Source organism: Zootoca vivipara, chromosome 1 (genome assembly GCF_963506605.1).
Source record: "Zootoca vivipara chromosome 1, rZooViv1.1, whole genome shotgun sequence".
NCBI lineage: Eukaryota > Metazoa > Chordata > Lepidosauria > Squamata > Lacertidae > Zootoca > Zootoca vivipara.
In genome coordinates this window covers 11,361,027-11,388,446 of record NC_083276.1, presented here as the reverse complement: position 1 = coordinate 11,388,446, position 27,420 = coordinate 11,361,027, and the positions used below count along the sequence as shown (strand labels likewise).

The following is a 27,420-nucleotide window of genomic DNA, read 5'->3' as shown; positions in this document are numbered from 1 at the left end:
CAGAGCTGTGCTCAAAGTTGAAAACCACTATGAAATGAGTGGTGTTAAAACTGTTGGCAGGGCCCATTTGGGCACCAGCAAGAAACTGGGCCTTGTCTGGAATTTGCTGCTAGTAGAGATTCAACGGGTGCCTCCTGCTTCAACTTTTAATTGCTTGCTGAAAACTTTGCTATTACCTATGCAGGCATCCTTCTGTAATAATTAGCTGATCTCTGATTTTAATGCCAACCCATCAGTCAGTTTATTACAGTCATGGACCACCAGTTTAAATACAATAATTATAACAACAACAAGATGCAATAGTTATAAGAACAAGCCGGAATAAAAGGTTGCTTTTATTGTGTGGTTTTGCATGCATTTGGTGTAAACCACTTGGGTGTTTTTTGTGTGTGAATAGTGGCATATAAACAAAATACTTGTCTATTGGTTTCAATAGGTCTACTTTGAGGGGGAGTAATTTGACTACCAGCTGGACACTCTCCCTTGAGCACTACCTCATAGGCATAGCCTATTGGTTTGGAAGTGGTGGTCAGTTTGAAAAGTGCTTTTTCTTAAAGAAAAAAAGAGAAAGGCTAGTAATTTTCTTCCATTGTAAATTTTTATTGTGAGCTGCTGTGGGATATATTTACATGAAAGGCTGCCGCAGCCAGCAAAATGCTGGGAGTTGCAGTCCAAAATATGTGGAAAGTACCAAGGTATGTGGAAAGTACCAATTTAGACTGTTCTAAATGTGTAAAAACAGGCCTGAGTCACAAATTGTACATTTGGAGGGGGATTCCTCACTTATCATGTTCCCCAAAGTGGTCCCCCCCCTCCATTTTTGACACCTCATGGCAGGTTATCTGAAAGACAGCATGATATCATTTTTTCATACACATGTTTTTGTTTTTAATTTTTAATTTTGTTTATTAAATTTCTATACTGCCCTTCATCTGAGGATCACAGTGGTTTACAGTATAAATACACAAAAATATACATGTGATAACCAACTAAACAATACCCCCCCCCCCCCGATTAAAAGGCCACAGATTGTTTAATTAGCCAAAGGCTAACTAAATTAGATCCATCCCTTGTAAATTGATCAAAACTTAATCCATACTTTTAAACAACTCCCACCGAAACCTCTAACTTTTTCTTCCTGTTGTTTTGTTTGACCGTTAAGCTTCTGTTTGGTTAGTGGTGACATAAGATGAATTTAGGTCGTTCTTGATTTGTATAGCAAGGATCGCTTAATTTGGATGGCAACAAATGCTTAGAGGATTTGGCTTTGTTGTCCTTGTCAGTTAAAATGGAGATTCCATTTTCAGAGAGAGTATATCTGAATACCACCTGCTGGGTCCCACAACAGGAGAGAGGACCTTTTCCTTTTGTGGAAACATCCATGTGGCAACTAAGAATGAGGATGAAATTCGATTAAGATCACATTTAAAGGTGAAACTACTTAATCCACACTTTTCAAGACAATTTGAGAACCGAAACACAGCTGCCCTTTGAAATTTGCACACCTCTGAATTTTGTGGTTCCATATTCCAACCAACGGTTAGCCCCCCCCCCTCCCTAAAACGGGAAGAAACTGTGAATATAGCGTAGAAAAACACATTGTGATAGGGGGAATTGCTCGCAAAAGTTTGTACATGGGTCAGAACCGCATGCGAAAATTCACACTTAAACGCTAATGAATTTTCATGAAGAAATATTGCAGATTGCTGCAGTATAATCGAATTTAAGACTGGAAAAATGAGAAACTGAGAGAAGTGAAACGGACAAATTGGACCATGCTTAGCGCCAACAGTTGAAAACCAGAATGCTGGAGTAGATGGATCTTTCATTCATTCCTTTTCTTTTGCCTGACCCAGCCAGGGTAATTACCATCTTCTTCGATGCAGATGTGTGCTGATGCCAGATGGATTTTGTCCTCCTCTTTTTCCTCCTCTTCAAGAGCTTGCTTCTGAATACAGTGTAAAAAGCCCGCCCCCATCTGCCCCCTTTATAAACAACATTGCTCTGAACATGAGCCTGCTTTTAATCACCCCTACCCCTAACATCCCTCTTTCCCCCTTCACCCCCGCCTGCAAATTCCCTGAAGATATGATAATGAAGCAGGTGCCATGTATATTGTTAGCTTTCCACGGGCCGTGAGAAACAGCAGTCGGTTCAGAAGAAGAGTCAGGGCCGTGAGGTTGGAGGGCCATTCTTCTTAACCTGTTGCCGTTCCTGTCAATCATTGCTGTGCGGGCTAGAATCGTGGGGGGAGGGTGGGGGTCGTCTCCAGCCCTTATCCAGCATTATGGGGAAATGCATCAAATAAAACGAAAGGAAAGCAACACACACAAACACATGTATAAATTTGGCCTTGCCCCCCCCCCAAGTTAGCTTGTTATTACAGCAGGCTCCCGTGTTTGGTTCCTAAAAAGGCAAAAGAGCCAGTCTAAGCCTGGGGAAGGACCAGCTCTGGGTGCAGACAGACATGCTGACTCCAGCTTGACCTCCTCTATTGGGGAGCACCCTCCGCAGCAGTCTCGGTGGGCTCATTGAAATGCGGAGCACAGCCCAGGCGTCCGCAGCTGTCCGCTGGAGGCAAAGTCTCAGCGCACATCCAGAGGGGGTGAACAGGCCCAAGAAGGGGGTTGTGAGTGGGGGGAGGCGGGGGAAAGGGGGAGGTGGAATCATACAACTGTCACTTTTGTGTGTGTGTCTGCCTCTATGAATAGGTGAGCCCAGGAGTCTTCATTTTTCCGGCAGCATATTTGGAGTAGCATTAGCATATTTTGTGCTTTGCTCGTTCCCTTCCCCCTCCCCTGCCGACCCAGCCCACACCCGTCCCCCCCCCGTCCCCCTCCCTGTTTCCAGCTGCCTGAGAAAAATAGTGCTGCAAATTTCTCCCTTTCCTTCCAGATACTCCTGTACTGCGTAGGAGAAAATGCAGGCATGCCCTTCCGTTCTCCAGAAGTGCAAAATAGCAATGTACATTTGATGGCAAGGAGGAATTCCTGTAGTAGTTGTGGTTGTTGTTTTTCTACCAATGTGGTTGAAGAATCCTTTAGCGGGGAACTAGGGAATCCCCAGTTCAAATCCTACCTCTGCTTTGAATGAGAGGCCAAGCTAGACATCAAGGCGATGGAGCTGGGTTTTTTTCATATGTGAAGGTGGGGAGGAAGTCAATTTGGGGGAAAGCCCATTGCTTAGTGGTAGTGTATACAGACCACCCCAAGTACAATCTCCAGGTAGGGGTGGAAATCTCCTTTCCCTGAAACCCCAGAAAGCTGCTCTGGACAGTATTGAAATGTGGACAGCTGCAATCTATCTCTAACTTCATCTTTTCTTCAATTTGCAATGTGAGAATAATAATACAGGCCTTTCTTACCTCTGCAGGGATTGCAGTGTCAGCGTGTGTGAAACATTTTGAACGCTCAGGATGCAATATAAATGACGTTTTGTTGTTGTTTTATTAAACTGGTGTTATTTTCTAACCTTTAATAATAACAAATATGGGCTCATCAGTAGTCTTAAAAAGATTTCTTGGTGTCCTGTTGGTATAAATTACATGCAAGAATTGAAATGTAATTAAGTTCTGCATACCCTGCCTCAAGCAATTACGTTTCTTCATTGGAACAATTTTTTAAAAAATAAGAACGTAAGACCAACCCATTGGATCAGGCCAGTGACCCATCTAGTCCTGCATCCTCTTGCCACATGCCTTTGGAAAACCCAGAAGCATGACCTGAGCGTACCAGCACTTTCCCTACTTGTGGTTCTCAGGAACTGATATTCAGAGGCATGCTGCCTCCAACAATGGAGGGAGAGCATAGCCATTACAGTTCAAAATGAGCAAGTCTTGCTGGCCTGGTTTGCACAGCACCATAAGCCAGGACTTCCCATGGCTCTTGAAGAAGAGCTTATAGCTACTTTGGCACTCTTTGGTGTTTTTTCACTGCTGTGTCAAGCTAAACCAGGGTTTGGCGTAGTGCGCGCTGTCCAGACTGGGCCTCATGGTTAAGCTGTCTCTTCACTAGTCGTGTACATCAGTGGGCCTCAACCTTGGGCCTCCAGATGTCTTTGAGACTACAATTCCCATCATCCCTGACCACTGGTCCTGCTAGCTAGGGATCATGGGAGTTGTAGGCCAAAAACATCTGGAGGCCCAAGGTTGAGGACCACTGGTGTACATAACCAAGGTTTGTTCTTAACCTCAGGTCATGGTTTGGATGGCATGTGAAGCCAGACCTTGGTTTCACTGTGGCATGGCAGTGAAAAGGACCAGCGAGGAGCAAAGTGACTGAGAAGTCCTCTTTGGGAGCTTCCCAACTTGTGCAGCTTCGATAAGCCGAGGATTGGCTTAGACTTGTGTAGCAAATATGGGGTCCAGATTCAGATATATATGCAACTTTATGCCAGCCTGTAGCAGAAACATACATGTGGGGTGCTAAGAAGTTTAAATAATTATCAGCCCACAGATCCTAGATGGTGGTGGGGAATGGAGAAGGAGAAAAAGCAGTGATTTTACAACCATAGTCAACTATTAGACTATCATTAAGAGACTATCTCTCTGAGCGAGAGAGTAGTTTGCTAAGAGTAGTGTGAGAGGGGAGCATACACAGAGCAGGCACTGCAAAGAACAGTTTTTCAACTCTGCATTTGTACTTGGCATTCATGTAGCAATCTTCATAAGTATAAAACCATTGTTAAGTGACTCTTGCTCAAATGTCCTCTGCTGCGAATTGGAGGGCGTGGTTTTTGTGGGAATGTTCAGGAATGTGGATGAGGAGATATTGTTTAATATATCCTATCCCCGCTTGCGCTAGCAAGCACAAAACTTTAGCAGAGTAAAACATTCCCCTTTTGCAAAATACACAGCAGAAGAACGTTTGCGCAGGCTTGATTTAAGCCACTAAAATAAAGTGTATTTTCCTGGTATTTCCCCTTTTTCCCTCTTAAAAGGAAAGACACAACACAATGCTCTTAAAAGTATAAAAGATGTTTACTTACAAGCATCTCGAGGTACAGCACACTCAAGAGGTAGACTTGCTTAGTTAAAAGGTAATATATACATTGTGAAGTTCACTTATAAGAAGTGAGACTCCATCTCATCTCTCTCTCTAGGCTGGAGGCCTTGAGGGAGAGACTCACTAAGATGTGTGTAGTCCAAGAGGTCTGGTCCAAGAGAGGGAAAATGGCTGTTTCCTTCAGGATTTATCTGCCACTTCCTCAACTCATTTGCATGTGAAGGAAGAGGAAACTACGCTTAGTCATATCCTCCTCCTCAGTCCTCCAAGTGGACTATCTAGGGATTGTTGTGACTTGACTGCACTTAACCCTTTGCATCCCACAAACCCCTTCTCAGGCAATTCACAACATACACAAAAACATACATAAATAACTTTAATCAACCACCCAAGAGTCCCAGCTTGCCACGAAGATCCTGGAACTTCTCTCTTGGCAGGGGCTTTGTTAGGACATCTGCAGTCATCTGGTCAGTGTTGCAGTAACACATTTCAACAAGTCCATCCTCGATCACCTGGCGTATGTAGTGGTACCTGACCCCAATGTGTTTGGTGCGTGCAAGGAACTTTTCACTTTGTGTCAGCTTCATACTGCTCTGATTGTCCTCCATCAAGCTGACAGGTCCCGTTCTTGGCACGCCAAAGTCCTTCAGGAGCTGATCCAGCCAGGGGATCTCTCTGCAAGCTTCCGAAGCCGCAATGTACTCAGATTCTGTGGACGATAAAGCTACACATTTCTGTTTATAGCTGCCCCATGCAATAGCTCCGTCCCCATACATAAAAACATAGCCACTTGTGGATTTATAATCCTTATTGTCCCCAGCCCAATCCGCATCAGTGTACCCAAGCAGTTTAGGGTCTCTGACAGCTGGCAGTTTTAATTTACAGTCCATGGTTCCCTTTAGATAACGAACAACCCTCTTAACTCCAGCCCAATCATGCTCAGTGGGACAACTTACTTTCCTACTTAGAATCCCCACTGCACTTGCCAGGTCAGGTCTGCATGTGGTAACCAAATACAAAAGTTTGCCAATCGCTGACCTGTATTGCGTGTTGTTTGGCAGCAACTTCGAACCTTGTTGATTCTTCAAGAAGTCTGTGGCCATCGGTGTCACAACTGGGTGTGCGTCCTGCATCTGCATGCTTTCAATCAGTTCAGTTATCTTTTGCCTTTGGCTGAGTAAGAACGATCCATCCTCTTCTCTCTCAACTTGAATTCCCAAGTAGTATTTCACTTTTCCAAGTTCCTTGACCTCTACTTCCCTGTTGAGGTGTTTGACTATGTCTTTATAGTCTTTCTCATTTGACGTAGAAATTAAAAGGTCGTCAACAAAGGCTAAAATGTACGAAAACTGTCCATTCCTTTGTTTGGTGTACAAGCACTTATCAGCAGTCCCTTGCTTGTACCCAAGCTGCACCAGCATCTCATGGAGTTTCTGGTTCCAAGCCCTCGCTGCTTGCTTCAAACCATAAAGTCCTTTCTGCAGCTTGCACACTAGATGTGCCTCATTTGGTTTAATGAAACCTTTGGGCTGCTTCATATAAATCTGCTCAGAAATTTCGCCGTGAAGAAAGGCTGTCGCAATGTCAATATGGTAAACTGACATTTGCTTAGATGCTGCAATACTTAAAAGTAGTCTGACACTGCTGTATCGAACTGTCGGTGCAAACACTTGATCGTAATCCTCTCCATACTTCTGGGAAAAACCTTGTGCCACAAGCCTAGCTTTGTAGCGTTGCACCTCCCCTTCTGAACCCTTTTTAACCTTGAACACCCATTTACTTCCAATTGCTTCCTTACCAGGAGGTAGTTCTGTGAGTGTCCAGGTCCTGTTCCGATGAAGTGCATCTATCTCCTCCTGAGCAGCTTTCCTCCAGAGACTGGCTTCATCTGGTGGCATCCTCTCTATCTCTTCCCATTTGGAAGGTTCCTGTGGAGACGCCGACCTTGTAAGGTAGGACAGCCGTAATGGTGGAACACCTCTGTTGGTTCTGGATGAGCGTCTGACCTCTGGTCTTTCGACCGCATCAGCTTCCTCATCCTCCTCCAGCAGTGGCATATCCCCATACAGCTGCTCGTCATCATCTTCGTCTCTGGTGCTGCCAGGGGCCTGGACCTCCACGTCTTCTCGGGTGTCACCTATAGGGGGTGCTACGACACTAGAAGTTGGATTAGTACTTTGTATTGGTTCAAAAGGAAAAATCACAAATTCCTCATCCTGTGGCTCCTTGGAACAATCAATGGCAGTGTCCTTTGTATCAACTTTGCCTTGCTCATCGAAGTAAATTACATGCTGCGAACTTGTCTTGCCAGTTTGCGGATCCAAGACTCTATATCCTTTTCCTCCAGAAGCGTACCCAACTAGGATCCCTGCCTTCGCTCTGGAATCAAGTTTGTGTCTGTGCTCCTTGGGCACATGATAGTAGCACAAACTTCCAAATACACGTATATGTGACAAATTTGGGGCTTTTCCATGCCAAAGTTCAAATGGTGTGCGCTCTGCGCCTTTTGTGGGCAGTCTGTTCTGAAGATAGACTGAGCAACGAGCCGCTTCACCCCACAGCCTGTGTGACAAGTTAGCTTCCTTTAGCATGCACCTTGTCATTTCCAAAATGGATCTAAATTTCCTCTCTGCAATTGAGTTTTGTTGGGGTGTGTAGGCAACTGTGGTCACGTGTGATATGCCTTCTCTAGCCATGACGGCCTGCATCTCATGTGAACAAAATTCCCCACCATTATCGGACATTAAAATGGAAGGGGCTCGCTGGAACTTGTTCTTGACCATGTTAAGATAGTCCCTGAACAATTCCACTGTCTCACTCTTCTCCTTGATAAAGTAGGCTACGCAGAATCTCGAGAAATCGTCCAAAAATATCAAAATATATTTATTACCTCCTAGAGAAGACACATTCATTGGTCCACATAGATCTGTATGGACAATGTCCAATACTTTAGTGCTTCTCTTCTCTGCACAACGTGGGAAAGAAGGTTTAGTTGCTTTCTCACTAACACAAGTTATACATTTTGATGTTGGTGTATTTGTGTTGCTTTGCTTTACCTGCAGACCTCTCACAAGATCACCTTTCTGTAGTTCCAGAATAACGTTGGTGTCTCTGTGTCCAAGTCTCTTGTGCCAGAGTTCCAGACTTCCTTCGTCCTTTTGACTTGGTTGCGCCACCTTTGCAGACTGGTTCTGCTGGTTCTCTGAAACATTAAGCTCATATACACCATCCTTTAGTGTGCCTTGAACATAAACTTCATCATGCTTAGTCACAATACATTGTCCTTTTTCAAATGTAATTTTAAAACCTTTCCTGTCCAAACTGGACACGCTGAGTAAGTTGCAATTAAGCTTTGGTGCAAACTTAACTTCAGTTATCTTAGTATTAATTGTTTCATGATCTACGTTGAATTTCAAATTCACAGTTCCTGAACCAATTGCCTTTACAATGTTGCCATCAGCAATCTCAATTTCAGAGGTTTCATCCCCATTAATCTCATTAAAATACTCCTTTTCATAACAGAAATGAGAACTCGCTCCACTGTCAAGAATCCACTTATTGCGCTTATTTTCACAATCCTGGACAGCTAAACTCCTCTCCTGCATCAACATGGTTTGCTCATGACTCCCCTTCTTAACACCTTGTGGTTTTGAGGGGTGGGATTCAACTTTATCCCCATTTTGACTCTTGCAGTTCCTTGCTATGTGGTTTTTCCCATTGCATTTAAAACAAATTATTTCTCTAGATGTCTGTCTGGACTTTCCAAAATGCTTGGATGCATAGCTGCTATCCTTCCTCCTTGGATTCCTTTCTTGAGAATCAAGGCTATCTCTGCATTCCTCTCTTAAATGGTTGATAAGCTCATTAAAAGTTAAATCCTTTGTGTGATCCATTATACTTTTAAATGGAGCAAACGTAGGTCCCAATGATGCAAGCATAAACGTTACTTTAGTCACATCATCAAAGGCTCTGGGAGTAAGGGCAATTCTTTGAACAATCTCAGAAAAATTCTTAAAATGCTCTGTAAACTCTTCTCTAGAATTCATCTTCAACTTGAGTAACTTATCCAACAAGTATCTATAGGAACTCTCTGTAGATTGTGCATAAATGCGTTCAATGTCCTCTAGGATCTTAGATGCATCATCTTCAAAATTTATCATTGATAGATGCTCATTCCTCAAACTGCTCAAAATTATGTGCTTGGCTTCATCATTTTTAATACTCCAAGCTTCTATCTTAGCTAAAGCTTCTGCATCGGTTCCTGTAGGCTTTTCTTCCTTAATGGCCTGCAGAACACGCCTAGCAGCAAGATAAACTAAAACGCGCTGCTTCCACTGCACAAAATTATTGTCATCCAGCAGCATAAAACTTGGTCTTGCCTCACTATCAAAACTGGAGCTTGCCATCTTAAAACTTCAAAAATTTCCAAAATTCAAAAATCTTTCAAAAATCAAATTCAAAATCTCAAAAATATCTTCACTACCTCTGAGCTTTCTCAGTGCTGTAAACTCTGAGGGAGGGGAGGGGTAGTTAATCCCCCAAGCACACTGCAGAACAAAGAGACCATGTGCTCAACCAGGAAATCCTAACTGGAAAAATCCTACAGAGTTCAAAATCACAATCCAAATCAATCCTTCAAAAATACACAAAATACGCAACTCTGGGCCGCAATAACCCTTTGTGGGAATGTTCAGGAATGTGGATGAGGAGATATTGTTTAATATATCCTATCCCCGCTTGCGCTAGCAAGCACAAAACTTTAGCAGAGTAAAACATTCCCCTTTTGCAAAATACACAGCAGAAGAACGTTTGCGCAGGCTTGATTTAAGCCACTAAAATAAAGTGTATTTTCCTGGTATTTCCCCTTTTTCCCTCTTAAAAGGAAAGACACAACACAATGCTCTTAAAAGTATAAAAGATGTTTACTTACAAGCATCTCGAGGTACAGCACACTCAAGAGGTAGACTTGCTTAGTTAAAAGGTAATATATACATTGTGAAGTTCACTTATAAGAAGTGAGACTCCATCTCATCTCTCTCTCTAGGCTGGAGGCCTTGAGGGAGAGACTCACTAAGATGTGTGTAGTCCAAGAGGTCTGGTCCAAGAGAGGGAAAATGGCTGTTTCCTTCAGGATTTATCTGCCACTTCCTCAACTCATTTGCATGTGAAGGAAGAGGAAACTACGCTTAGTCATATCCTCCTCCTCAGTCCTCCAAGTGGACTATCTAGGGATTGTTGTGACTTGACTGCACTTAACCCTTTGCATCCCACAGTTTTGGCTTTGAAATCGGCTTGATGCAGCAACAAGCTTTGCAGCAGTTGGTAAATAAAGATGGATTTCCTTTTGTTCTGCTGGTGCTTTTCTGTTCATTATTCTCTACTTACTTCCCAGGGAGTGGCAGCTGTTTCTGATGTTCAGCACTCCATCAGTTGTAGACAGCTCCCCAATTTGGTTAATACACTGTGGTGTAAAGTTGGGTGGAAGGGAACACAACACAGCCCTGCATTTTATTGTCCAATTCTCTGCAGAATTAACTTTTCATGAAACAGAGTTTCCTGTTCTGAAATATTTAAGTGCATGTATACACTTATTTGAGGGGGGTAGCACATTCTAGTAGGATAGCTTTCTCCCTCTCTTTTTGGCATAGCAAGTCTGGCAGTAAGTATGTACAGAGAATTTTAATGTGCTGTGTGCATATGGGGTAGGAGAAAAAGTGGAAGCTAAATCTCTTTTTTTGTGCTTTGCACGGGTGTGCATTCGTGGAAACAGCGGTGCGAAAATTGCTTTGGGGCAACTGCAGTCGGTGGAGATTTTAAATCTTCTGTTTAAAAGCAGGCAAGTTGGAAGCAGAGTAGATTTTAAACAAGCATTTTACAACCTAAAAATTATCACTCATCTCATTTGTGGGTTTTTTTTGGGGGGGGGGGCAGATAATTTCCTTTGCATGGTTGTTAGTGTTTTAATTCTGAAAATGAGCCAAGAATAGATCTATGAAATGCTTGTGGGTACCCTGCAAGCTGGACATCGGCGCAACAGCCCACTTGTGATAGTGGACATAGAACATAACTATTGTGACTGGTCCTTCGCTGGAACTTCTCCAGACAGTCAGAACGCAGGTCATGCTTGCTTAGGTGGCCGGTTTGACAACTTTCCAGGAATTGGGAGGATGTAGGCAGGGGGAGGTGGTGGAAATTCAAACTGGGGTTTTCTCAATCTTCCTCTCAGACAGAACCTATTATGCGCTTGTGGATTCTGGAAGTTCGTACATGTGATCTCTTGGTACATGAGAGAGCAGGGCCTTTTCCCACAGAAAGCTTGGAGCTGATTTGAACTGGACCTCACCGCCACCTGCACTCTTGCAGGTTCCCTCAACCCTGGTTTGCTGTGGCTGACAGCTCTCCAGGATCTTAGGCAGCAGGTATTCCACATTGCTTGCTCTGTGATCCTTTTATTCCTAGAGATTCCAGGGTTGAAACCTGGAATCTTCTCCATGCAAAAATATGTGTCCTCCATCACTGAGTTGTGTTTTTGTTTAATAATGCAAGCTCAGCTTTGAACCATTTCTCCAAGAGGTCAGAGGTACCATGTTGAGACTCCACTTCAGACGACAAAGCAACTTATATACATTGCAAAAGGGAAGTCATCTTGTGAGATTATCAGAGGGGGTGGAGGGTGGGCAGACCTGAAACTGCCACAATCACAGGAACAGCTGCAATGCAGTGGCCAGAATCCAGTGTGGTGTTGTGGTCAGAGTGTTGGACTGGGACCAGGAAGGTAAGAGTTCAAATCCTCACTCAACCATGGCGCTCTTGTGAGTTGGCCTTGGGCCAGTCACTATCTCACAGCACAAACATGGGCATTTGCAGGACTTTCCCCCAGGTTTTTTTTTGGGGGGGGGGCGGCAGCAGAGGAAGCAAGGAGCAGGCTAGTTTCTGACTAGTGGGAATAGTGGTGTCTGCACATTTTGTCTCACATCTCAGGTATCTCTAGTGCTAAGAGGTTTAAAAATGAAAAAATGGGGATTATGGTTCATGGGGTGCAGACGCCATGCTCACAAGGTGCTTTTGATGCTATAACGGGGTGGGTGGGAACAGGAGAAACAGGTACCTCTTCTTGAACTCCTTGGAGAAAAGACGAGATTTTTAAAACGTAGTAATATATAATGAAAGATAAATTACTCGTGCAATTAAAATGTTGGCTTTAAAAGTAATGTTGCCTTCTCTCCCCTCCCCCCCCCCAACTTCAGTAGTGAGACTGCTTGTATTGAAAACAGCAAGCAGAGTGCGAAGGCTTATGTGTGTGTTTTTTTGCTGCAACGCCATCGTGTCTCTGAGTACAGGCTTGTAGCAGGCGCAGTGCTGCATCAAATGGAACTGAGTTATCCTGCAGTGCAGTTGCGGCCAAAATGACCTGGTTCTGGCTTGTGTTGTTGCCTCTTTTGGTGGCGTGCATTAAAGAATCAGCCCCCATAGGTGCAACTGATGCACATTTGGGGAGGGGGGCAGGAAATAAAAGACATTTGCTGGCATACAAAGGCAAGAACTGATGAGGAAGAAGATTAGATGAAGGAGGAAGGGAGAATGGACCAGCAAGGAAACCAAACCCTGTGAAGAACGGTTGAAGGAGTTGGGTATATTTAGCTTGGAGTAGAGGAGGTTAAGGGAATATGTAATCAAAGTGTTGGGCGGGGCCCAGGAGGTGAAGTTCTTTTAATCGTTTTGTAATGATGCAGAAGTGGATTGCTTCACATTCAAATTTAAAACCTGTTTTTTTTCCCCTTGTGAATGTGGTAGTTGTTAGGAGGGCTTCCCGCTTCCCCCCCCCCCCCTGTTTACAACTAGAAGAGGAACTTAAGGGCTATGTTTGCATTTCGTGTTTGTTCAGTGGTACTGTCCAGCCCTGGTCCTTCCCACACTGCCAAAACTGAACACCATCCTCGCTTTTGTGTTTCTGATGCTGGAGCTGTGTCCCCTTCCTTGCGTGGCCAGTTTGCAGCTCATCATAGCCTAGGTGCATTCTGGGTGCACATTCATGTGTTCTTCCCAATCCTGGTGTGCAAGTTTCTACCACTCATGAAGGCAAGGAAACAGGGAAGCAAATAAAATATAAGCACGAGGGCTTCCTTATTATGAATCCCTTCACTCTCCCATTCCGTTCGTTCCCCTCTTCTCCCACCCCCATTCTCCTGCGCTGTACCCCAGTAACTGGAAGCGCAACTCTCCACCCTCCCTTTCGTCTCAAACCTCATGGATGCTTCCAGTCTTTGTTCAATACTGCCTGGCCCTTTCTCTGCTGTCTACAACCAGCTCATCTAAATCTCCTGTGCTCAAGGCCCTTATGTGATGTGTGATGTGGTTTAAGCAGAAGTAGAGTCAGAACTTAGGGTTGGGGTGGGGCGGCTGCCCCATCTTGTCATGTGCATGGGGCTGTTCTTCTCTCTCCCCCCCCCCAATATTTTGTTTGTCAGATTATCCAAATGGCCTTGCCTGTTTTTCATCCAGCAGATTATGGAGGTGGGGGTAGAGAATATTATAGGGAATTTCTACACCGATTTAAAAGATGATGCAAGTCAGTGCAATATAAAATTAGGGGTTGATGTGTTGTGGCTGGGCACAGTGATAGCAGGGTTAATCCTTTATGCTGCCTTTGTGTGGTGTGTGTGTGTGTGTGTGCATATGTGTTACACACACACACACAAATACGAGCCCTACGTTGGGCAAAAGATTCCTGCATTGCAGACGATTGGACTTGATGACCCTCGTGGTCCTTTCCAACTCTACGATACTATGATTCTATGATATATCTGTATGTACCACTGCTGACTAGATGGAAGCACTCTGTTTTGCAAGGTTGGCTAAACTAATCAACTTCTGTAAGTACAATGGCAGGCACTGCTGATTTGACTGTCCTCGCTTTATATAGCACACTAATATAAGCATTGGTTGAAGGTGCTTTCTGGGGTGAGCATGAGCAAAAAGCAGCATTTCTTCCCTATTATTGGTAGCCTATTTATTTTCAAGTACAGAGCTTCTCCTGTGTTAAATAGTCAGTCTTAACCTTTTTAAAGAACCAAAAACTTCTAGCCCCAAAGTCTTTCTGCATCCCTCCAAACAGATTACTGGTGGGTCGCTGGGCATGATCTGAAGGGATATGGAGCTGTAGGAGAAAGGGATGAGTTTCATTTGCTTTGTATTTTTTAGGGAACTAACCTGATACACTCCACCTGGCGTTTTAGATGGACAGGGACGCAGTTTCCCGTTGCATTTTGCATTGGTCCAAATTTTCCAATACAGTGGTACCTCTACTTACGAATAACTCTACTTACGAATGTTTCTACTTACGAATGGAGCTCCGTCCGCCATCTTGGATGTGGTTTAGATAGGATTTTTTCTATTTACGAATTTTTAGATAGGGTTGCTTCTACTTACGATTTTTTTTCTCCCAATGCATTCCTATGGGATTCAACTTACAATTTTTTTTGACTTACAAATGTGCATTCAGAACGCATTAAATTCGTAAGTAGAGGTACCACTGTACAGCGCTTTGCCCAAACAGCAGTTAACACATTTTTTTGGGGGGGGGGAGATAATCTGCATTTGGAAATGTGTGCGTTGAGTTGAAAATGTCTGTTGAGGTAAAAAAAAAAAAAAACCCACCACGCATGTAAATATTACATTTTTTAGAGAGATTTAAATAATAATCATAAGTCACAGACTGATGCAGAAAGGGTGCAGAACAGACTTGTGTATGAAGACCTGTGATATTGACACAGCTGAGCAGGGCATGATCTGACCAAGGTTTTGCCTTTAAGATTCCTGTGCCGCCTTGAGTTCCATAGCTGAAACGTGCAATATAAAGCAAATAACTTAGGTTTAATTTAAAGACCCCCAATGCTTTACCCATGGAGGGTTTTGGGTGCCCAGTTTGATATTTTGGACTTTGCTCTGGCAGTTTACCAGTATGTCTATCCTGTGGTTCATAGGGCATTATCCAGCTAAATAGATTCACTACTAATGCAAGTATATCTTCTCCTCTAATGCAAGGATGGAACTTCTCCTCCCTTTCCTCTTCTTGCACACCCCTAAATCTGCTTTAGCCGTTCCCCCCAACACTCCAGAGCAGATTTGGGGAGGCTGCAGAGGGGAGAGGAAAGGGAGAAGTTCCATTGCATATACGGAAAAACCATGCGTGTGCAGTTCTGTTCAATTGGATACGACCCATAGATTGCTTGTACGTGAGGACGGCAAAAGTAGGCTCCTGTGCACCCCTTCAAAACCCTTTAAAAGTGATGCTGCAATATAAATAGGTCTTGAATCTTTGTTCCATTAAGATGTTCATGATTCTACAGGTCTAGAAAGATAGGGAGGCTATTTGTTAACCTAGCTCAGAAATACCTACTATTGACTGGCAGCAGCTGTCCAAACGCTGAGGGAGAATGTGGTTCCATATCCCCTGCTACCTGATCTACTTTAATTAGAGATGTCAGGACTTGAACTGGGAACCTTTTTTTTACATGCAGCACTCGTTAATCTGCCACTGAGTTGTGGACCTGTCATAATTTCCGATCTCGATTTGAATTTCGCACCTCTGAATTGTGTGGCTGTTGGTTTCATTGGATATTTTGATGAAGCTTTTACATGTCCAACTTGTGCTCCAACGTGATTGGTAGAAAATAGTGCCGCCATCCATTGTCCTGGCAGGGATAGATGGGAATTGTAGTGCAAAGCATGGAAGGCATCAAGTTTGGGAAAGCTGGTTATTTCCCTGGAGAGCAGAAGCAGATGGGGAAGCCTAGGACAGTGGTTCCCAAACTTTTCCCCACAGACCACTTGAAAATTGCTCATTGTCTTAGTGGACCGCTTGATTTTTGCTAGCAATATGTCACACGCTGTGCTAGGTGTTGTATGATTTTTAGCTGTATTTTTATTTATTTTTATTTTTTATTTTGTTACTACAATTTGTATTTCATTGAGGTCAAGTTATAATACAGGCAGAGACCATTTTGCGCACGTCCAAGTGACATGTGACTGCTGATGCACGGGTCGTTTTGGACCTGGAAGAGGGCATAATGGGGGTGGAGTGAGGGGGCAGAGCAGGATGGGCTTATATGCACTCTGCCGACACGTGTGGGATCCAGGAATGGAACCCCTATGCAAAATGGTTGCTGCCTGTACTGTACATTGAAGCACAATGTAAGAAATCAAAGAAGCAATTAAAATGCAATTAACAATCAAAGTGGATGCTTAATGTGGACAAGTCATGGAGCGCCTGAATGAAACTTGCGGGCCACTGGTGGTCTGTGAACTTCAGTTTAGGAATCTCTGGATTAGGGTTCTATGAAAGTCATGGATCGCTCCTTGAGAGAGACGGAAGTTTGCAATTTGTTCCCCTGTTGGCCTGCAGTTCTAAACACCCTTACTTGGAAGCAAGACCCATGTAATACAGTAGAGCTTACCTCTGTGTAGAATTTGTGGAACTCAAAACAAGCAGCTTTATTATGGTATTAAGCTGTTGTGCCTTATGCCCTAATAACTTAGTGGGTGTTTTTTTAAGCTGCCACAAGACTGTGTTGCTTTTGCTGCAGCATACTAACAGGAAAATGTTTCGTATTGCACTTTTGGAAATGCCCCTTGCAGCACCTGCCACCTGCAAGAACCACCTCTCTATCTACATTCTTTCCTACCCTGCCCAAATTTGCTATTTACCCATCCCAACCTTCTGTTTCATTTCCTTCCAAGACACCCTTTTCCCAGCAGAAGCTGGCGTAGCCAAACATGGTTGTCATTGGGATGTGTGTGAGAGGGAGAGGGAGAGGGAGAGAGGTGTGTGGAATTAAAAACAACAACACTTGAGATGCAGTGAATCATGATGTTGCTTCCCTGAAGACCCCAAGTACAGACATTGCCAGCTTAAAATGCAGCTCAATTCGGATCAAAGCCACTTTGGGGGAAGGATGCATCAAAAAGCAATATTTTATAGGACAGAAAAGACAGAATAGATCCAGAATAGATCTGGATTGTGACTAACACTTCCCAAACTGGTGGTGGGAGTGAACTGAAACAGGAGTGTTGGCACAACTTGAGATTTCTGTCTCTCGTATTCTTACCTGCAAGATGGACTTACTAAGAAAAAGAAAAAGCAACCAGAACTAAACGTGGTGTATCTTCGTTTGTTTACCGGGGTGTGTGCGTGCTTTTTTGGGTGCTCCATTCACTCCCACCCCCCAACAAGACAACGGGGAAGAGAAACACTTGCACTGGCTAATTTTTTAAAAAAAAAATCAGAAGCAAAACTAATGTTGTGATACCCAAGTGAGGCTAGGGAAGCCAGCTGGTTATGTGTGTTGAGCAGGGAGAAGGAGGGTCAGCGCTGATGAGGAGCAAAACAGCCTTTCGGCAGGTGGGAGAGAATCGGTGGCAGGCGGCTCCAACAGAGGGAGGGGAGGGCTGTGGGAAGTGGGGGGGGGCGCGGAGGAGCACCATCTGTAGGGGAGTGTCCGGGGCAAGGTCCATGTTCTCAGGGGAGACATTTCTTGGAAGAGGATAGAACAGCTGGAGTGGGCAAGGCATAAGGGAGGAGAGAAGCACTTTGGAAGTTCTGTCTGCTAAGTACAAGGCATCGTTTTCGAATTCGTGTGTGGATACCTTTGATGGTAGCTGTTCCACACAATAAACGGCAGACACATTGCCCCCCCCCCTTTAATTTTTTTGTAGCATCTTTTTTCTATTGGTTTTTAAAGGAAGATAGAAATGGATAGACCTCACCTGGGCCGTGTCGTGGGACTGATCCCCCCCCAAAAAACCCGGATATATACCGTATATTCCGGCGTATAAGACCACTGGGTGTATAAGACGACCCCCAACTTTTCCAGTTAAAATATAGAGTTTGGGATATAGTCACTGCATAAGAAATATGACCCGGCGTATAAGACGACCCCTGACTTTTGAGATGATTTTCCTGGGTTAAAAAGTAGTCTTATACGCAGGAATATACAGTATGTCTTCTGTGGGTTTTGTTGGAAAAGGCAAGCGAAAGGTGACATGAAGGAAGTTTATAAAATTACATAGGGCATGCAGAAAGGGAATAGAGGAAAGTTCTTCTCACAGTGCTAGAAACTCAGAGATATAAACTCATCGCCAAATGGTGCCTTAAACCTAGATTACGGTCGCCATAATGGACTGCCTAGGCGCTTTTTATTTTTAGTGTTATTATTATTATTATTATTATCATCATCATTATCATCATCATCACCATCATTTTTGTACCTCTATATTTTGAAGAAAAAACTCAAAGCGGTTTAGGTAAAGGTAAAGGGACCCCTGACCATTAGGTCCAGTCGTGACCGACTCTGGGGTTGCGACGCTCATCTCACGTTATTGGCCGAGGGAGCCGGCGTACAGCTTCCAGGTCATGTGGCCAGCATGACAAAGCCGTTTCTGGCGAAGCAGAGCAGCACACAGAAACGCCGTTTACCTTCCCGCCAGAGCGGTACCTATTTATCTACTTGCACTTTGACGTGCTTTCGAACTGCTAGGTTGGCAGGAGCAGAGACCGAGCAACGGGAGCTCACCCCGTCGTGGGGATTTGAACCGCCGACCTTCTGATCAGCAAGCCCTAGGCTCTGTGGTTTAACCCACAGTGCCACCCGCGTCCCAAAGCGGTTTACAAAGCATTAAAAAAGCAATCCAGAATTAAATGAAATTCAAGCTTCACAGAAAATATTTCAGATTCTTCTCGAAGTGACATTCTACTTTCCCCCTATTTATTTGTTTACCTACTTAATGTATAGAGCTGCCCCATAGCAGAAGTCATCTGGGAAGCCAGTGTGGTGGAGTGGTTAGAGTGTCGGACTAGGACCTGGGAGATCAGGGTTCAAATCCCCACTCAGCCATGAAGCTCCCTGGGGGACCTTGAGACAGTTGCAGCCCCTTAACCTACCTCACAGGGCCGTTTTAGGGATCCACTGAGGAGGGAGGTAAATCATGTACAGTTTCCTTGAAGAAAAGGGTGGGATATAAAGGCAGTAAATAAGCTCTAATGCTTACCTCCTTAAGAAGCAGGAGTGTCCAGCCAGATGGAGATGTCAGTCACCAACCTGGCACCCAGAGATCTCCACGTGGTCGCTATGGGTCCCATGCCAGTCGCAAAACTCACCTGGCTAATTTCTAACACTGTTCTTTTAACACTAGGACTTGTGGATACCCAGCAATGCTGAACGTTTAGAAGATAATAGAAAGCACTTCTTCAAGCAGGGCAGGGTTAAGCCACAAAACTCCCCCCCCCCTTGGAGGCAACGATGGCCACCAATTTAGATGGCTTTAAAAGGGGAAATGGGTAAATTCACGAAGGACAAAGCTTATCAACAGTTACTGGACCAGGATGGCTATGTTCAGCCTCCACTGTCAGAAGCAGTACCAGTAAATGCCTCTGATTTCCAGCTCCAGTTGCTGGAAATCCCAGGAGAAGAGAGTTTTTTTGTGCTTGGGTCCCACTTGTGATCTAGTTGGTCACTGTGAAAACAGGATGCTGGGCTATTTATTCTTGCATTGCAGGGGGTTGGACTAGATGACCCTTGGGGTCCCTTCCAGGTCTACAATTTGATGTCTAGATGGGCCACTGGCCTGAGCCAGTAAGGCTCTTAATGTCCTTTCTCCATTTCTGTTTCTAGCACGAAAGGGAACAGACTCTTGGGAAAATGACGCTCTGTAAGAAGAGTTGCTCTTCTTCCTTTACATGTTGCTCTTCAAAAAGCACCTAAATATCTTCTTTCTCCCAAGGTGTGTTCCCTCTGAAAGGACCCACCTTGCCCAGAGTTTGCAGGAGAGTAATTGAAAAGGTTTTGGGTGGGGAAGTAAACATTGGGGGACTTTCCAATGGCTTGGAAGAGTCCCTGACAAATTTAACTCCCAAGAAAGCAAAGTTGCTATCAGTTGGTTTCATCCATGTGTGAAGCGTTTGCCCATTGATGAATACATGGTTGCTGCTTATTTATTCCTGTGTGGTTAGTGTCAGAAAATATGGAATGAGAGGCAAAATGATGGTTCAGCTGGCATTGCACATGGATGATATATTTTGGCTGAAATGCTGCCTTAGAGAAAGCCATGTTAAATAATAAGATTATTATTATAATTTTTATTTATTGCCTTAAGCAATAATAACAACAGCTAATAATGGACATTCTGAAAACATTCTAAAAATGACAACTGATCTCAGACTTTACTTCTTAAAAATGTCCTAAGTTTTATACAAGGAGAACATAAACTGAACCCCAATTCCTGTGCTAGTTATTACTGTGTGTGTGTGTGTGTGTGTGTGTGTGTGTGTGTGTGTTTGTGTTTATGTTTATGTTTATGTTTATATATGTGTGTGTGCGCGCGCGCGTGCCTGATGATCGTCTTCCAAAGCAACTGCTTTATTCTGAACCTAAAAACAAAAAGTGTAATGCTGGTGGTCAACAAAAGAGGTTTAAAGACTGTCTCAAGGCAAATCTAAAAAAAAAAGGTAGTAAAAACACTGACAACTGGGAAACACTGACCTGCGAGCACTCCAGTTGGAGAACAGCCTTTAACAAAGGTGTCATGGGTTTTGAAGACACTCGAACTCAGGACGCAAGGGAGAAACGTGCTAAGAGGAAGGCACACTTGGCAAATCCACACCATGATCAACTCCCGCCCGGAAACCAATGTCCCAACTGTGGAAGGACGTGTGGATCCAGAATTGGCCTTCACAGTCACTTACGGACTCATTGTTACAACTGTGTTTATGGAAGACAATCTTTCTTGGCTATGAATGATCGCCAAAGAAGTAAGTGTGTGTGTGTGTGCGCGCGCGTGTATTTGTGTGTGTGTGTACAAAGTTTGCTATTTTGTGTGTTTTCTTCATTCTGTTCCTAATATTTTGAATATTTGTAGAATTCGGGGTGGGGTGGGGTTTGTTGCTCTGTCTAATCCAACCAGATGCCACAATGGGAAGCCTGCAAGCGGGACCTGAGCATCAGAGCCAGCCAGACCATGAGTCAGGCTGAGGCAGCTGCTTCAGGCGTCAGAACGCCAAGAGGCAGCGTCCTGCCAGCGCCAGAGAAACGGCGGCTTCTATGAAGATCTTGCAAGATCTCCTGTGCTCCACCATCAGATAATTTAAGGCAGGCATAGGCAAACTCCAGATGTTCTGGGACTACAATTCCCATCATCCCTGACCACTGGTCCTGTTAGCTAGGGATGATGGGAATTGTAGTCCCAGAACATCTGGATGGTCGAGTTTGCCTATGCCTGATTTAAGGCAGCGTTTCTCAAACTTGGGTCTGCAGCTGCAATTCCCATCATCCCTGACCACTAGTCCTGCTAGCTGGGGATGGTGGAAGTTGTAGCCCAACCACAGCTGCCACCCAGGTTTGAGGAGCATTGCTTTACAGAGCATTAGTGATGCTCTGAAATGTGGTGGGGAGGAGGCAAACTGCACATTGCATTAAGAAAAACCGTACTGAACTTTGGTCACTATCTTTTTCAAGGAAAATAAAGTATATTCCAGACCTGGGGAGAGTGGATTTACCTCATTCCTCCCTTCAGCAGCTTCCTGCTCAGCATCTGCTTCCTCAACTGTTCTTTTTGCTTCTGCTGTTTACAGTAAATAACACCTTTTGGGAGCACATAGCCAGGGGCTGGTTCTGGGACGTGGAAGGACCTTCCTTCTACAAAAAGGAGTGTGTGACCCTTATTAAGGCATGTTCTTTTAAAAAGGGTGCTTAGCATAGTGTGTTAGCCAGGCCCTGGAAGGTCAGGTTGTTGTGTTGGTTTGAGAAAACAGCAGGCTAATTAGTGAAATAAACCATTGTTTTAAAACACTTGCACTGCAAAATGTAAATGGGAAAAAATCTCCACTTGTCACTATGAAAAATGACAATAGCAGAAAAATAATATGTAGGACATCTGCTGTGTGTGGTTTTTTTCCCTTTCCTTTTTTTTCTTCTGAAGGCAGGGTTTTAAAATGCACTTCAGGCAAATGATGGTAAGATTCGAAAGTTAAATTGCTAGCTGGTCAAGAAGAAAAACGGAGCTGTTTAAACATTTTTTTAAATGAGATCTTTTTGGTAGTGAGCACCATGTGTAAAAGGTCTGAAACCTTACCTGATATATGGAAACAGGTTTTTTTTTTTTTAAAAAAAGAATCTCTTGTTGGTTTCGATGTGAACATTCTGTGCAAAATCGCAGAATGCAAAAGCCAGGTACCTGACTGAGCATTGGAAAGAAACACTGGTCCTGGTCGCCTGCTGGCGAAGGGAGTAAGGGGGAGAAAATCTGGAGTTCCTCCTCCCACTTCCAAACCCCAAATGCAGTTCAGCACTATTGCTGTTATTGATTATCTGGCCAAGCAGTCAGAGCCCCAGTAGTTGCGTCAAGCTAGAAAAGACACTAGGAGCACTAGGAGAAGGGCACTAGGAGAAGGGGACGACAGAGGATGAGATGGCTGGACAGTGTTCTCGAAGCTATGAACATGAGTTTGACCAAACTGCGGGAGGCAGTGGAAGACAGGAGTGCCTGGCGTGCTATGGTCCATGGGGTCACGAAGAGTCGGACACGACTAAACGACAGAAAAGACATGTGCAGCACTACTGTGCATAAATAATTTTCTATCAAGTGAGGAATACAGGCACAAAAAAGCTCTCCAGGTGCTGCTCACCTTCAGTTCAGAGACCATTGTTTTCATTCCTATATTCTTGTGGTTTGGTGTACACTAGTGGGACTTGCAACAAAAGGTTTGCAATGTGGAATGTTCGTTGTTCAGGATTCCAGCTAGCAAGCTCTGCCTTTCCCAGGATACTCCGTTCCATTACCCCTTCTTCCCCAAGCATTTCATTTCCCCAAAACAGTTACCCAGCTTTCCACAACCACTGAGCATGCGCAGTTCTCACTGAGCTGGTTTTTTTTAATGAATCTTTATTGGTTTAAATTAACACACACACAACAAAAGCTTGAAAAAAGAAAATAAAGAAAATAAAAACTAAACAAAAGAAGCACAATAGATCTCTTACAAACAAAAAACAATAGAACAATATGTCACAGATTCACAGAAATGTTCCATCAACTTCCTGATATGAGTTCTTTGTATTCTTAATTACTTGCCTTTATTTTTCAATACACTTTATCCTTATTAAATCTTATTTGACTTCATTATACCTTAATCAGTTCTGAGAGTTATTCGAAGCATTCTAAAGTTTTTATATGGGGACGCTGTTCTTTTCAATATCGTCTATAGATTTCCCATTCCCTTTTGAACTTTTGGGTTGAACAATCTCTGATCTTTTCCGTCATATATGCTAGTTCCTTGTATTCAAGCATTTTTATTTGCCATTCCTCTTTTGATGGAGTTTTATCTCCTTTCCACCCCCTGACAATCAGCATCCTCTCTGTCGTTGATCCTTCTTTTCTCCTTTAGGATGTCTGATGCTATTATGCCTAATAGGAAGGCTTCAGGTTTTTTTATTCAACGTTATTTTGAACAGGGTTTTTTTATATATAAAAAAATTCATTGTATATAAGTTCCCAACAGCTCTTTATTTTCCCCCCAACCCCACCACATGTGGTCTTTTTGGACTCTCCACCCTATCAATTTCTGTGCTTTGGGGTTTTCCCCAGACCTGATACCACCCCCCAACCCCTTGTGTGAGGGTGGACACAGACTCAGATTGTGAGTTCACTATTGGTATAGGGGTGATATGGGAGGGGGGGGCACATTATGTTCCTTCTGGAGTAGTTTGTCCACCTTTGGTCCCCACCCTGCACTCAGCTCTCACTTGCGGCTCCTAGAAGTTGTCAGTGTGCGACAGAGGCCACACCCTGGGGGTGTCTTTGACTGACCAACTAAGCCAGGTGAGGGTAGCCAATGGGTCTCGAACTCTTGGTGAGTTAGGGACTTCCTCTGCATGCAAAGACAGGCTCCAGGGGATTGAACGAACGAGGCCAATAGTGGGTCCAACGGTCAAGAAGGTGGTTTCTGCACGTTCTGTAGGAGGAAGTGAGGGGCAGATGGGGCTCATCAACCTGGGAAGGTTGTCCTCCTAGGAGAAGGAAAACCCTGGTCCTAAAACTCTGCTGCCCGGCGGGATATCTTTGGGAGAAGAAAAGGCTAAAACCTACACAAATCCAGAGTGAAGTTCCTAAGACAGTTGGATGGCACCTTGTACGCCTCCTTCCACCAGTGTGGTGTAGTGGTTAAGAGAGGTGGACTCGTAATCTGGGGAACCGGGTTCGCGTCCCCGCTCCTCCACATGCAGCTGCTGGGTGACCTTGGGCCAGTCACACTTCTCTGAAGTCTCTCAGCCCCACTCACCTCACAGAGTGTTTGTTGTGGGGGAGGAAGGGAAAGGAGAATGTTAGCTGCTTTGAGACTCCTTCGGGTAGTGATAAAGTGGGATATCAAATCCAAACTACTACTACTACTACTACTACTACTACTACTATTCTTCTTCTTCTTCTTCTTCTTCTTCTTCTTCTTCTTCTTCTTCTTCTTCTTCTTCTTCTTCTTCTTCTTCTTCTTCTTCTTCTTCTCCTCTTTCCGGCAACTCCTGCAGCCAAACGTATTGGCCTGCTTTCCTTTGGACCACATCAGTGAGGCCTTGTTGTCTGGGCAGCCCAGGACCCTCCACACACACACACACAATGCCCAGGCTTGCACCCCAGGGTAGTCACTTCGGTGCTGCTAATGCAGCAGTTTGACTTCACCCCCCCCCCCCCGAGGCACGTTCCATTGTCTCTCGAGGCAGACAGATGCCAGCAACAATTGGTGTATGAGTAGAATTTCTCTTGGAATCTGGTTTCTAGCCCAGTTGTCTGGACTCCAGGGTGATTAAATACTTTCCTTTTTATTTGCACAAAGTAAACGTTGCTTCTTTCCATTTTTATTGAAATTGCATTTTTTCATTTAAAAAAAAGAACTTTAAACATAACAGCTGTTCTATTTCTTCTCTCTTTGTCCGGCGCCTCACTGCTTACAGGTGTTTTTTTGCAACAACTCCCGGTAGTTGTAGCAGTAGTACTTAAAAAAGAATAAGCTGCTTTAAATAGAGATCTGAGTTTCGGGAAATAAGCATGGCCTATAAATAATAATTTTTTTATTATGCTGTATTGTTTTTAACACTCGATTGGGAGCCACCCAGCCAGATGGATGGGGTAATAATAATAATAATAATAATAATAATAATAATAATAATAATATCATCAAGCACACTGATGTGCCTTTCGGTGTTAAGAGAGGACTGTGGGGAGAATGCCATCTCTTTCAAATCAGGCGTCGCAATTAGGGGATCAAATAAGTGATTTACTGCATTTATTATTATGGGCTTTGATGCTGAGTGGGGGAAAGCGCACATACAGCTTTCCTCCCTGCTCAGAAAGTGAATCTCTAGAAGCTCTGAACGGTTTTAGGACAAGTTGTGATTGCTGTGATTTGTGATTCCCAAACTTTTTTTTATTCTTATTTATTTATTACTCCGAAGTAGTGTGTGTGTGTGTGTGTGTGTGTGTGTGTGTGTGTGTGTGTGTATATATATATATATATATATATATATATATATATATATATATATATATAGGAAGGGGATGTTGAAACGGGTCTGCATTCCAAAAACTTGGGGAGTTGTCAACAGATCTTTGTTTTTCTCGCTGCTTTACAAGTCGTCCATCTTCCCATCCCCGTATTTGTTAAGAAATGAAACAGGCATCAAGTTATGCAGCTGCAGAAGAAAAGCTAACTGCAGGTGCATTTGCAACTTGCAGAAGAAGTCCATGAAAGCTTATCCCATTATAAAAACGGGTTGGCCTTTTAATGTGCCGCAAGATTCTTCCTTGTAGACTTTCTAGCAAAACGCTCTGTGACTGTGTGGAGGGAGGCCCCCTATGGGTCACCCTGTGTCATTGCACACAACTGCAGGTTTCCTGTTGGCATGAGCAGAGTCACTCAGTGTGCTAGGTAGGGTTGGAGGAAATGTTTCGCCATCTCTGCAATTCCCTGCTACGTTTGGGGATATAGGTCTCACCCCAAAACAACAGGATAAGTGAACTAAAGCATAATTCAACTATTAAGTTACGTGGCGTAGTCTGGGTTCACCGTCCAGTTGGTGGTGTTTGTTTTCCTTTCTTAGTAGATTCTGCTTTTCAATGCAGGCAGTTTGCATCCACTGTTAGTCCCTGTGTAGGGTGGACTACAGTGGTGCCTCGCTTAACGAATGCCCTGCTTAACGAAATTTCCGCTTAATGAAAGTTTTTTCTAGCGGAGGTTGCCTCGCTAGACGAATGCATTTTACGAAAAATTTGTCTAGCGAATCGCGGTTTCCCATAGGAATGCATTGAAATTCAATTAATGCGTTCCTATGGGCAAAAAAAAAAAAATCGAAAAAAATTCAATGCATTCCTATGGGATTCGCTAGACGAATTTTTCTTTATAAGAAAAGACCTGTGGAACGAATTAAATTCGTCTAGCAAGGCACCACTGTATTTGAAATTTCTGCATGTGACTAACTTGGTTTCATTTCACAGGTCTACTCAGAATTGAACTTTGGTAGGTGTTCATCTGCAGCAAGCGTTTCAGCTTCAGCGCAGTATTTATTTCATTGGGCATTTTAAATTAGATTCTCGGATTTCCACGGTTCATTTTAACCAGTTTTATCTTACGAGTCACCATTGCAACCTCATCCTTATGCACCGCTTAAAAACTGTGGTGCCAAGTGGCGTAGAAAATATTGAAGCGGATACAATTATCCACATTTACCAGGCACTGTTTTGTTTTTCTTCACATCAACCTCTCCAGGGGAGTACATTAAAACATGGAGGCCAAGGTATTTCCTGTTGAAAAATGATGGAACGTTCATTGGCTACAAGGAGCGGCCGCAAGATGTGGACCAGAGAGAATCCCCCTTAAATAACTTTTCTGTGGCTCGTGAGTATTTTCTCAACAACCATCCCTTTGGTGTTTCTTGCTTGCTTACTAAAACTTATTTGAAGCATAATTTATCTGATTCAATGGTCTGTGGTGTTTGTTGCAGACTTGGTACCATGGGCATATTTAATTTATTTAGTTATACAATCGTACCTTGGATCCAGAATGCTTTGCGAGTCGAAAGTTTTGGCTCCCAAACGCCGCAAACTCGGAAGTGAGTATTCCAGTTTGCAAATGTTCTTTGGAACCCAAACGTCTGATGCGGCTTCCGATTGGCTGCAGTAGCTTCCTGCAGCCAATCAGAAGCTGTGCCTTGGTTTCTGAATGTTTTGGAAGTCGAACGGACTTCCGGAATGGATTCTGTTTGACTTCCAAGGTACCACTGTATTTGTTACCCCACATCTCTCATCTCTCAGTTGCTGCTTTGAGGGTTGTTGTTGTTTCACAATCAAGTGGTGTATAAATTTTATGAATTATTATTTTTAA

General features: G+C 43.8%; 1 protein-coding gene and 1 long non-coding RNA gene across 3 annotated transcripts in view; one reads left to right on the top strand and one right to left on the bottom strand.

Moving 5' to 3' along the window:
- Positions 1 to 27,420, top strand: part of AKT1 (AKT serine/threonine kinase 1) — a 106,244-nt gene that overhangs the window by 46,386 nt on the left and 32,438 nt on the right. For both annotated transcript variants that reach the window (XM_035104871.2, XM_035104862.2), the window contains exon 3: positions 26,806 to 26,934. In XM_035104871.2, coding sequence (XP_034960762.1) covers positions 26,806 to 26,934 — 129 coding nt within the window. The remainder of the gene's footprint in view (positions 1 to 26,805; positions 26,935 to 27,420) is intronic.
- On the bottom strand, positions 25,611 to 25,835 carry LOC132591714 (uncharacterized). The gene is made up of 2 exons (XR_009557121.1): positions 25,770 to 25,835; positions 25,611 to 25,732 (listed from the first exon to the last, which is right to left on the bottom strand). It is a non-coding gene; the product is annotated as an uncharacterized LOC132591714 (long non-coding RNA).